The sequence below is a fragment of the Leuresthes tenuis genome, unplaced genomic scaffold (genome assembly GCF_036924035.1).
Source record: "Leuresthes tenuis unplaced genomic scaffold, fLeuTen1.0.hap1 SCAF_11, whole genome shotgun sequence".
Lineage (NCBI taxonomy): Eukaryota > Metazoa > Chordata > Actinopteri > Atheriniformes > Atherinopsidae > Leuresthes > Leuresthes tenuis.
Window position 1 is genome coordinate 16,016,593 of NW_027325365.1, and position 13,089 is coordinate 16,029,681.

Sequence of the window (13,089 nt, forward strand, 5' to 3'; positions counted from 1 at the left end):
CATGTTAAGTCATGTTAACAGTGATGAACAATTTCTAAAATGTTACGAGAATTTAAACTGCAACGTTTAATGGAAAAGCATCAATAGGCTGAATAACTTCCAAGATTACACTACATTTATAAAGTTGTTTAAAGATGATCGTGCTAAGGTGGATGTATTTCCTAATGTAAAGTATAATATGACTATTATAAAACACTCGAACATCTATCAAAAAAGGAAACAGACGAATAGAAATCTATGTAGAAAGAAAGGACCCCTTTTGACTGAAATCTGTCTAAAGAAGATACGATATGTGCAATACTGCAAATAATGTAAATCTAAAATAGGATTAAGATTCATGCATTTAAAAGAAAATAATACATGAGCAGCAATCCCAGGGATGCAAGACTCATAAAGCAAAGCTAAACAGAGACTCCAAATTGCTCTGATACAATGAAAGTAAGAAGTAGTTTTAAAATGAGGTCTCCACATAAGACTCTTTCAGTGAAAGTGGAGAAGATAAGAGACAATAATACTATTCTTGTTGAAAGGTCAGACAAAAAAAACATAACTAAAAAAGGGTCATCTTTAAACACATCTATTCAAATGTGGTATTATGTTTGAAATCATGTCAGATAATTCTCCTGAAAGTAAGTTAAACCATGTGAATAGTCATCACCATGGACAGAGAAAGTGGAAGTAATGCAAAAGATATTATAAGCAAGAGAAAAAAAAACTGTTCGGTAAAATTCATAAATTGACATTTTAAAAAAGACATTCATCGCAATTAATTTCACTTAATTTTTTCCATTGAGTTAAAATATAACAGTAGCAAAAAAAGAGAAAGCAAACAGGGGGAACTGTTTGAGTTAAAGTTGGATTCAGTTTAGGAGCAGAAACTTAAACCATTCAAAGGACTGGTCCAAATTCACAAAACATGACACGAAAACTTCCACAAGTTCTAGAGTCAAGTGATGTGACGAACTGTTCTCTCAACACACCCAATTTTAACTTCAATAAATAACAAGGAGCTATATCAGTCAAGGAAAACTCTTACTAAATAATTTAAAGATGCTGAAGTATGGTAAAGAGGTAAAACAAGACAGTTGCCTACCTCAGGGAAACTATCAACATCTCCAAACACTTCAGCAAAGTCTGTTGGACTTTTCTTCAGAGTCTGGTCAGCAGGCAGCGTGTTGTCATTGTAAGATGATACAAATTTAAAGTCACTGGTTCTGGAGCCTGTTGTCAGGTAGGCGTCATAATTGTAAGTGCTGCGTAAAGTTCCTGTGCCGTCAACATCTGCGTAATTTGGAGGGAGATAAGCACTGGGGATGGCAACTGCTCCATCAAACAACAGTCTGGGCTTTCTCCTGCGACAAAACCTCACACCCAGGATGATGATGATGAAGGTCAGAAAGAAGGTGGACACAGACACAAGCGCAATGATCAGGTAAGAGGTCAGTTTGGAGTTCTTCTCATCATAAGAAATATCCTTCAGTTCTGGCACCTCAGCCAAGTTATCAGAAATAAGTAAATACATGGCACAGGTGGCAGACAGAGAGGGCTGTCCGTTATCTTTCACTGACACAATAAGGTTCTGTTTCATGCTGTCAGATTCGGAAATGTCCCGCTGTGTCCTGATCTCTCCGCTGTGGAGACCAATACTGAAAAGTCCCGGATCAGTGGATTTGACTATATGATAGGACAGCCAGGCGTTCTGTCCGGAGTCCGCGTCCACCGCTATCACTTTGGACACCAGAGAGCCTCCATGTGCAGCTTTGGGGACCAGCTCGGTCATGAAGGAGCTGCCCTCAGGGGCGGGGTACAGTACCTGTGGAGAGTTGTCATTCAAATCCGATATGAACACACTGACGCTCACGTTGCTGCTGAGAGGAGGAGAACCGTTGTCTCTGGCCATCACGTGGACTTTAAAACTCCTGAACTGTTCATAATCAAACGACCTCACAGCGTGGATCACCCCCGTGTCTCCGTTAACAGACAGATAGGAGGACACCGGGGCACCGTTCACCTCACCGGGTAACAGAGAATAAATCACTGAACCGTTTTGTCTCCAGTCGGGGTCTCGAGCAGTAACGGAACATAAAGTGGAGCCAGGTTTGTTATTTTCACTGACATATGCGCTGTAGGACTGTTCCTCAAACACAGGTGGGTTATCGTTGATGTCAGCTACAGATAACTGAACTGTTTTAGAGGAGGACAGAGGTGGAGAGCCCTCATCAGTGGCAGTGATTGTAATGTTGTAATCAGACACTAGTTCACGGTCCAGCTGTCCTGTGGTCACCAAAGAATAATAGTTTTTAATAGAAGGAACCAACTGAAAAGGAACGTTTTGCTGAATGGAGCAGCGAACCTGTCGGTTCTTCTCAGAGTCTCTGTCCTGCACATTAATGATGCCCACCTCTGTACCAGGTGGTGTGTTTTCTGGTATGGGGTTGGTCAAAGATTTCAGGCTGACTCCAGGAGCATTGTCATTTATATCAGTGATAGAAATGATTACCTTAGCATAAGATGACAGGCCCAACCCATCTTTTGCTTTAACGCGTATTTCATATGATGTTGTAGTTTCAAAGTCAACAGCACCAATAACTCTTATTTCGCCTATTTTACTGTCAATGCTGAATATCTTCATAACTTCTTCAGAAACATGTCCAAAGTCATAAGTCACATCTCCATTGATTCCCTCATCTGCATCAGCTGCGCTCACTGTAACCACCACAGTATCTAAAGGAGAGTTTTCAGGCAGACTGGCTTTATAAACGGCCTGACTGAACACTGGGGCGTTATCATTAGCATCCAGCACAGTGACGTGGATGACTACTGTACCTGATCTCTGAGGAGATCCACCATCTAGAGCTGTAAGGACCAAATTAATTTCGTTTTGTTTCTCACGGTCAAGCTCTTTATCAAGAACAAGCTCTATCGTGTTTCCATTAACAGCCAGAACAAACTTTTCGTTCTTTTTAAGGCTGTACTGCTGAACGGAATTCTGTCCTACATCCGCATCGTGCGCCTCCTCTATCACAAAACGAGCTCCCCTGTCTGCCGACTCCTGCATTTCTATTTGGATCAATTTGTCCTTAAACTGTGGGGAGTTGTCATTAATATCTTGAATTTGAAGGTTGACACGATGGAGCTCGAGAGGATTCTCCAAAACAAGCTCGTGTTTTAGGATGCACGAAGCCTTTTCGCCACAAAGCCCCTCACGGTCAATCCTTCCGGCCACAACCAGCTCCCCGTTATTCAGGTTTATGTCACAGTAACGTTTATCAGTCCCATCAGTGTCAATGCGGGCTTTCCTCGTGGACAGTGCACCCATTTCCATCCCGAGATCCTTGGCAATATTTCCAATCACTGATCCTCGTTTCATCTCCTCTGGGAAAGAATAGCTCACATCCCCATAAGCGAAGTGCAGCAAAAGCAAGAAATAGAATCTCTGAAACGCGACCATTTTAAAATCCAGCCTTATAAAAAAAAAAGAATCCCCGTACGCATTAAAGACTTAACTAAAAAAGCATGATTGAAGCACATAAAACTAAGAGTAACAACAATTCAGCACCAATTCTCCGTTACCCAGAACAGCAAATGGGCGTAAAAGACTATCAGTCCACAAAGGATAAAGGGACTAAATCACTTAAGGCTGGTGTATGGCGACACCGTGAGTTCAGTTACACAACAACAAACACATCTCAAAAATCAAGCTTCAAACTGTGAATTTAAAACATATTAAAAGAAAATACTGTCTTCCCTTCAATTATTTTTTAATGTAAATAAATTCCATGACTGATTTTCACTCATTTGGTGTTACAGGTTTCTATAATTTACTGTAATATTGAGTTTGATGCATCATAAGTTAAGATGCATGTCTGTAGAGTAGAAATTCTAACATTACAATGATTTTTTAGTAAAGCAGTCCCAGCAGCCTGTTGCCTTTTAGTTTTGTTTTATGTTTCCAAACATTTGATTTTACCCATTACAGGACTGAAGACCTGCATTAAATTCACAGTTTTAAACTTGTTTAAATTCTAACTTAAAAACTGTTCTGGTCATTAATTTCAACAACAAGTGCAAGGAAAAAAATCAGAGAGCAACAATGCTATAGCAACATCAGAAAAGGACATACTACTGTTAACACTTCCACAGTAAAGTGATTCCTGATGACTGGGGTTGTTTCACCTGAGAACACCACGCTTGTTGAAAAAGACATAAAACCCAGCATAACCACCTCAGCTGACTCTATTTACAGATAAAAAGAAAGATTTCTTTCCAATTTACTTGTTTATTTGTTTGTTTGTTTATTTTGTCTAAATGCAGAGTCAGGATTCCTCTGTTGAAAAACTCCCACACGGGAAGTTCACACACACACTGGCGACATTGCAAATAAGCAACTTGATTTGAAAAACTAATGTCAATATAAAGACTGAAGAGAGATAATTACTTGCATGGATATCTACTTCAAACTAAGATCAGACAACAAGCTCAAAGAGCAAAAGCCAGTTAGAGTATGCTGTGCATGGCCAAAAAGAGTGGACAAAAGTGGTGTCATTTAAAAAAAAAAAAACAGAAGTAAAGCTATTCCATAACAACAGCTCAATCGACTCTTTCAGAATTTAATTTCTTCATTGATCATACAACGTCTACACACTGTGGTCAAAATGTCTGTGACCACATTGTTAATTCAAAATGTTACCATGTAGTCCAAGAAATAATCAGGATCAGTAGCTTTGAAGAAAACATAAATCACATGACAGTTTGACATGTGAAATGAAGAAGGGACTTCTGAGATTCAGTAAGGAATCAAACTAAAGCCCATCAGTGGAAGTGACCATGTCAACTCATTTGTAAAAAAGGCTAAGAAATCCTCAAATTATATATTTTTCCATTGAAGCATCATTCAGGTGATACTCAGAAGGGTTTGACTGCATATTCAAGGGCCTTTTTCACATAGACCCATTTACAGCCATTGTCTACCTGTGGCTGTTCTCTGAGTTTATAGCAGAGTATTATGTCTTATTGCGCAAGAGGGGATGTTACTATCACATGTATTGGTTAAAGTATGTCAAGTAATTTTCATTCTAAGCAAAACAAGGGTCTCCTGGTAGGCTTCAAAGAGATCAGTGCATGGAAAGCCTAAAAACTAGCTTGGCTGAAAACTGGCTTAGTTGTATCCAAAGTAAGATCAGGTTGATCAAAAGTGACCATGCTGTCAGATGATCATTAAGCCTTCTTCAGTGACAGATGGAAAGGCAACTACAGTACACTTCCCAAATAAGCAAAAAAAGGAACAAAAAGTACAACCATCAGAAGAGTTGTCTGAAGACCAACATCTTGGCAGTCTCAGACGACAAGAAACAGTCTCAAAATTGCTTCAATGAGTCCATAATTGGGATAACTAATACAAGACTTTCACTGAGGAAGGTGAAGAAAACAAATACAAAACAAACAAAAAAGACTCATCATAATGATGCCAGAGAAATGTTGATGTAAGTGAAACATGGATATGAGGACTGATAGAAGAGACAATGAAACTTCAGTTTATCATTACACGAGTGAAACATGTTTGAACATTTGTAATTGTTTTGCCAACCCTAATGATGGACACCAGCACCAAATTGAAAATATCCCGACTAGGTAAAGAAACTTTCCATTTTTAAAGATGTCACGCATCATATCCCATCTTAGTATATGATCCGTTCTGCAACAAACTAATGGAGCCAAACAAACGTTAATACTTTATAAGACAAAAGAAGAGCAGATGTGGACTTTTTTCCTTGATATGGGCACCTGAAAACTGAGGGCGTCTCATTTTCAAGGCATATTAGGCTTTTTGGAGCATTGTTAAATCAAGCTAATTAAAAGAAATCATTTATGTGTGATATTATTTCATGTAGGCTTGCATTCAACGTTGACCATGAACTACTAAGATTAGGTATGTTCAGTCTCTGTAAACTGTATTACTGTTAATGTTTCTATCATGAAGATAATATAGATATAATACCTCCCTAAAAACCTTGAATTGTCTATTCAGGCCAATAATTAAAGAACATATCATTATGTACCAACAATAAAAATGTCGCCCTGAAGATTCCAGGAAGACATAGGAAAATGATACTGGAAACCAAGTAGTGAAATTTTTTCCTTTCACAATATCAAGAAATGACCAAAAGAGAAGCATGTATAATATCATCTTCTTCAGGAAATATCTGAATAGCTAAATATGCTCAAATCAGGGAGGGAAAATATAGTAGTTAAAATAGCTAAAATGTAAGTTGTAGTGTAATGGAGAATGTTTACTTCAAGTAACCCTCACACAAACCATTCCAAAAGGAAGTTGATGTGGATCACGTCCAGATAGAATGTAAAGGGAAGCATATTTTTATATAGGCATGTCAGATCTTTTAATTTAGAACTGGCTGCACTTTTAAGCTTTTATGATAAAAAAAAAAGATATAAGATATACAAAAACTACTCATACCTGTGGCGAAACCTTTAAGTCTCCAAACACATCATCAAAGTCTGATGGACTTTTCTTCAGAGTCTGGTCAGCAGGCAGCGTGTTGTCATTGTAAGATGATACAAACTTAAAGTCACTGGTTCTGGATCCTGTTGTCAGGTAGGCGTCATAATTGTAAGTGCTGCGTAAAGTTCCTGTGCCGTCAACATCGGCGTAATTAGGAGGGAGATAAGCGCTGGGGATGGCAACCGCTCCATCAAACAACAGTCTGGGCTTTCTCCTGCGACAAAACCTCACACCCAGGATGATGATGATGAAGGTCAGAAAGAAGGTGGACACAGACACCAGCGCGATGATCAGGTAAGAGGTCAGTTTGGAGTTCTTCTCATCATAAGAAATATCCTTCAGTTCTGGCACCTCAGCCAAGTTATCAGAAATAAGCAAATACATGGCACAGGTGGCAGACAGAGAGGGCTGTCCGTTATCTTTCACTGACACAATAAGGTTCTGTTTCATGCTGTCAGATTCGGAAATGTCCCGCTGTGTCCTGATCTCTCCGCTGTGGAGACCAATACTGAAAAGTCCCGGATCAGTGGATTTGACTATATGATAGGACAGCCAGGCGTTCTGTCCGGAGTCCGCGTCCACCGCTATCACTTTGGACACCAGAGAGCCTCCGTGTGCAGCTTTGGGGACCAGCTCGGTCATGAAGGAGCTGCCCTCCGGCGCGGGGTACAGTATCTGAGGTGAGTTGTCATTCACATCCGATATGAACACACTGACGCTCACGTTGCTGCTGAGAGGAGGAGAACCGTTGTCTCTGGCCATCACGTGGACTTTAAAACTCCTGAACTGTTCATAATCAAACGACCTCACAGCGTGGATCACCCCTGTGTCTCCGTTAACAGACAGATAGGAGGACACCGGGGCACCGTTCACCTCACCAGGTAACAGAGAATAAATCACTGTACCGTTCTGTCTCCAGTCGGGGTCTCGAGCAGTAACGGAACATAGAGTGGAGCCAGGTTTGTTATTTTCACTCACATATGCACTGTAGGACTGTTCCTCAAATACAGGTGGGTTGTCGTTGATATCAGCTACAGATAACTGAACAGTTTTAGAGGAGGACAGAGGTGGAGAGCCCTCATCAGTGACAGTTATTGTAATGTTGTAATCAGACACTAGTTCCCGGTCCAGCTGCCCTGTCGTCACCAGAGAATAATAGTTTTTAATAGAAGGAACCAACTTAAAAGGGACGTTTTGCTGAATCGAGCAACGAACTTTTCGGTTATTCCCAGAGTCTCTGTCCTGCACATTAATGATGCCCACCTCTGTACCGGGTGATAAGTTCTCAGGTATGGGGTCAGTCAGTGATTTTAGAAATACAACTGGGGGGTTGTCATTCATATCCATGACCTCAATTAATAAAGTTGCATATGACGCCAATCCCAAACCATCTTTGGCGCTGATTTGTATTTCGTAGGAGGATTCCTTTTCAAAATCAATAGGTCCCGCCACGTTAACTTCTCCTGTTTTGGGATTCAGAGTAAACACTTGGTTTTCATCTGAAACATGGTCAAACCCATAAGTAACATCACCATTTACCCCTTCATCTGCATCAGTGGCACTCACAGTAAGAACAACAGTGTCTACAGGAGAGTTTTCGGGCAGATTCGCTTTATAGACAGTCTGACTGAACACTGGTACATTATCATTAGCATCCAGGACAGTTACGTGGATGACTACAGTGCCGGATTTCTGAGGAGATCCACCATCAATTGCGGTGAGCAACAACGTAATTTCTCTTTTCTCCTCTCTGTCTAATTCTTTTTCCAACACTAATTCACCATATTTTCGTCCAATGCCTTTTGTTTTAACATTTAATTTGAAATAGTCATTTTGTTGGAGTAAGTAGCCCTGAACAGCATTATCTCCGATGTCTGCGTCGTGCGCCTCATCGAGAAGAAAACTTGCTCCTTTATCTGCTGATTCCCGAATTTCTAATTTCAGTGATTCCTCTTTGAACTGTGGTGAGTTATCGTTGATGTCTTGAACACGAATATTGATGCGGTGAAGCTCTAAAGGATTTTCCAGCACGACCTCCTGTTTGATAACACATGACGGTTTTTTCGCACAAAGACCTTCTCTGTCAATTCTTTCTTGAACAATCAACTCTCCAGTGATAAGATTAACGCCGCAGTACTGAACACTGTCATCATCTGTATCAATACGGGCCTTGCGAGCTGACAATCTACTTACTTCAAGTCCCAGATCTTTAGCAATATTCCCAATTACGGATCCTTTTTTCATCTCCTCCGGAACAGAGTAGCTCACGTCTCCATTGACGGAATGAAGGGAGATAAAAATAAAAGCAAGACCGCAGTGAACTGCAAATACTCCGTAACCCATTATTAGTGCAACAAAGAAAACATGCACAATAAACCGATTACTGAGTTAATTAAATATATCAAAAGTGTATTCCTTATTCGTTCCAATAAACTTAAAAAAGTGTCACATCGCAGTCAGACACGAGGCGCTTTAGACAACTGAAATACAACAGGAAAATGAAGCTTTGAATTCGCTGACGCACAAGGAGGAGAATGACCATCCCTTCTCGTTTGCTGGTATACACTGACACCATGAGTATTTGTTAAGTTACAACAAGGCCACGGGATTATATGTATAATGAAACACAAACAAAACATGAATTAAAAGTTAAATTGTGTTCAGAAAAATTAAAACATTTCTTAAATACATCTCCCAAAGTGAGGAAACAAAAGTCAACCCCAGGGTGAACAAAGAGAAAGAGACAACAAAATTTCAAACTTTGGGAGAAGATGGAATACCCATGTAAATCTCTGCAGGCAAAATGACAACTCCTTACAACCAACAGATTATGGTTAAAGCCGAGAACTTTCTCAATGTGAGGAAACACGGTTAAATACTGAATCCTAAAATTCAGAACAATGCAAAGCTTGTTGGGCTGAAAGAATTTTTACATGAATTCTGACTTGTTTCAATCATTTTAAAATCAAAGAACTATTGATAATCAAGTAAAAATCATTAGCAATGAGATAACATAAATATAGTCTACAACTGGTATGAACTGTTGCATTAGTGCATATTTCACCACTTTAACATTTGGAACATGTAAAGTCATGTTGATAGTGATGAACAATTTCTAAAATGTTACGAGAATTTAAACTGCAACGTTGAATAGAAAAGCATCAATAGGCTGAATAACATCCAAGATTACACTACATTTATAAAGTTGTTTAAAGATGATCATGCTGAGGTGCATGTATTTCCTAATGTAAAGTATAATATGACTATCATAAAATACTCAGACATCTATCAAAAAAGGAAATAGACAAATCGAAATCTATGTAGAAAGAAAGGACCCCTTTTGATTGAAATCTGTCTAAAGGAGATACGATATGTGCAATACTGCAAATAATGTAAATCTAAAATAGGATTAAGATTCATGAATGTAAAAGAAAATAATACATGAGCAGCAATCCCGGGGATGCAAGACTCATAAAACAAAGCTAAACAGAAATTCCAAATTGCTCTGATCCAATATAAGTAAGATGTAGAGTTAAAATGAGGTCTCAACATAAGACTCTTTCTGTGAAATTGATGAAGATAAGTGAAAAAAAAGAATATTATTGTTGAAAGGTAAGACAAAAAAAAAACTAAAAAAGGGTCATATTTTAACACATCTATTCAAATGTGGCATTATGTTTGAAATCATGTCAGATAATTCTCCTGAAAGTAAGTTAAACCATGTGAATAGTCATCACCATGGACAGAGAAAGTGAAATATTGCAAAGGATATTCTATGCAAGAGAAAAAAAACTGTTCGGTAAGATTCATAACATGACATTTTTGAAAAGACATTCATCGCAATTAATTTCACTTAATTTTTTCATTTGAGTTCAAATTTAACAATAGCAAAAAAAGAGACAGCGAACAGGGGAAACTGTTTCAGTTAAGGTTGGATTCAGTTTAGGAGCAGAAACTTAAACCATTCAAAGGACTGGTACAAAGTCACAAAATATGACATGAAAACTTCCACAAGTTCTAGAGTCATGTGATGTGACGAACTGTTCTCTCAACACACCCAATTTAAACTTCAATAAATAACAAGGAGCTATGTCAGTCAAGGAAAACCCTTACTAAATAATTTAACGATGCTGAAGTATGTTAAAGAGGTAAAACAAAACAGTTGCCTACCTCAGGGAAACTATCAACATCTCCAAACACTTCAGCAAAGTCTGTTGGGCTTTTCTTCAGAGTCTGGTCAGCAGGCAGCGTGTTGTCATTGTAAGATGATACAAACTTAAAGTCACTGGTTCTGGATCCTGTTGTCAGGTAGGCGTCATAATTGTAAGTGCTGCGTAAAGTTCCTGTGCCGTCAACATCTGCGTAATTTGGAGGGAGATAAGCGCTGGGAATGGCAACTGCTCCATCAAACAACAGTCTGGGCTTTCTCCTGCGACAAAACCTCACACCCAGGATGATGATGATGAAGGTCAGAAAGAAGGTGGACACAGACACCAGCGCGATGATCAGGTAAGAGGTCAGTTTGGAGTTCTTCTCATCATAAGAAATATCCTTAAGTTCTGGCACCTCAGCCAAGTTATCAGAAATAAGTAAATACATGGCACAGGTGGCAGACAGAGAGGGCTGTCCGTTATCTTTCACTGACACAATAAGGTTCTGTTTCATGCTGTCAGATTCAGAAATGTCCCGCTGTGTCCTGATCTCTCCGCTGTGGACACCAATACTGAAAAGACCCGGATCAGTGGATTTGACTATATGATAGGACAGCCAGGCGTTCTGTCCGGAGTCCGCGTCCACCGCTATCACTTTGGACACCAGAGAGCCTCCATGAGCAGCTTTGGGGACCAGCTCGGTCATGAAGGAGCTGCCCTCCGGGGCGGGGTACAGTATCTGAGGAGAGTTGTCATTCACATCCGATATGAACACACTGACGCTCACGTTGCTGCTGAGAGGAGGAGAACCGTTGTCTCTGGCCATCACGTGGACTTTAAAACTCCTGAATTGTTCATAATCAAACGACCTCACAGCGTGGATCACCCCCGTGTCTCCGTTAACAGACAGATAGGAGGACACCGGGGCACCGTTCACCTCACCAGGTAACAGAGAATAAATCACTGTACCGTTTTGTCTCCAGTCGGGGTCTCGAGCAGTAACGGAACATAAAGTGGAGCCAGGTTTGTTATTTTCACTCACATATGCGCTGTAGGACTGTTCCTCAAACACAGGTGGGTTGTCGTTGACGTCAGCTACAGATAACTGAACAGTTTTAGAGGAGGACAGAGGTGGAGAGCCCTCATCAATGGCAGTGATTGTAATGTTGTAATCAGACACTAGTTCACGGTCCAGCTGTCCTGTGGTTACCAAGGAGTAATAGTTTTTAATAGATGGAATCAACTTAAAAGGAACGTTTTGCTGAATGGAGCAGCGAACCTGTCGGTTCTTCTCAGAGTCTCTGTCCTGCACATTAATGATGCCAACCTCTGTACCAGGTGGTGTGTTTTCTGGTATGGGGTTGGTCAGAGATTTCAGGCTGACTCCAGGAGCATTGTCATTTATATCAGTGATAGAAATGATTACCTTAGCATAAGATGACAGGCCCAACCCATCTTTTGCTTTAACGCGTATTTCATATGATGTTGTAGTTTCAAAGTCAACAGCACTAATAACTCTTATTTCGCCTAATTTACTGTCAATACTGAATATCTTCATAACTTCTTCAGAAACATGTCCGAAGTCATAAGTCACATCTCCATTGATTCCCTCATCTGCATCAGCTGCGCTCACTGTAACCACCACAGTATCTAAAGGAGAGTTTTCAGGCAGACTGGCTTTATAAACGACCTGACTGAACACTGGGGCGTTATCATTAGCATCCAGCACAGTGACGTGGATGACTACTGTACCTGATCTCTGAGGAGATCCACCATCTAGAGCTGTCAGGAGCAAATTCATTTCGTTTTGTTTCTCACGGTCAAGCTCTTTATCAAGAACAAGCTCTATCGTGTTTCCATTAACAGCCAGAACAAACTTTTCGTTCTTTTTAAGGCTGTACTGCTGAACGGAATTCTGTCCTACATCCGCATCGTGCGCTTCCTCTATCACAAAACGAGCTCCCCTCACTGCCGACTCCTGCATTTCTATTTTGATCAATTTGTCCTTAAACTGTGGGGAGTTGTCATTAATATCTTGAATTTGAAGGTTGACACGATGGAGCTCGAGAGGATTCTCCAAAACAAGCTCGTGTTTTAGGATGCACGAAGCCTTTTCGCCACAAAGCCCCTCACGGTCAATCCTTCCGGCCACAACCAGCTCCCCGTTATTCAGGTTTATGTCACAGTAACGTTTATCAGTCCCGTCGGTGTCAATGCGGGCTTTCCTCGTGGACAGCGCACCCATTTCCATCCCGAGGTCCTTGGCAATATTTCCAATCAATGATCCTCGTTTCATCTCCTCTGGGAAAGAATAGCTCACGTCTCCATAAGCGACGTGCAGCAAAAGCAAGAAATAGAATCTCTGAAACGCGACCATTTTAAAATCCAGACTTATAAAAAAAAAAGAAGCCCCCTACT

The 13,089-nt window shown here is 40.2% G+C and overlaps 2 protein-coding genes across 14 annotated transcripts in view; both read right to left on the reverse strand.

Annotated features, from left to right (window-relative positions):
- Positions 1-13,089, reverse strand: part of LOC140318082 (protocadherin gamma-C5-like) — a 259,247-nt gene that overhangs the window by 186,606 nt on the left and 59,552 nt on the right. The window contains exon 1 of one of the 13 annotated variants that reach the window (XM_072395726.1): positions 6,476-8,934. The exons of 10 other annotated variants lie outside the window; for them this stretch is intronic. In XM_072395726.1, the coding sequence (XP_072251827.1) occupies positions 6,476-8,863 (2,388 nt within the window). In that variant the 5' untranslated portion in view covers positions 8,864-8,934. Of the gene's footprint in view, positions 1-1,093; positions 3,564-6,475; positions 8,935-13,089 lie in introns of those variants that run through there. 2 more of the 13 variants (XM_072395736.1, XM_072395751.1) reach the window with 2 other exon arrangements.
- LOC140318533 (protocadherin gamma-A11-like) lies at positions 10,661-13,048 on the reverse strand. Its single transcript, XM_072396360.1, has one exon. It carries the CDS (start codon positions 13,046-13,048, stop codon positions 10,661-10,663), a length of 2,388 nt encoding a protein of 795 aa, XP_072252461.1.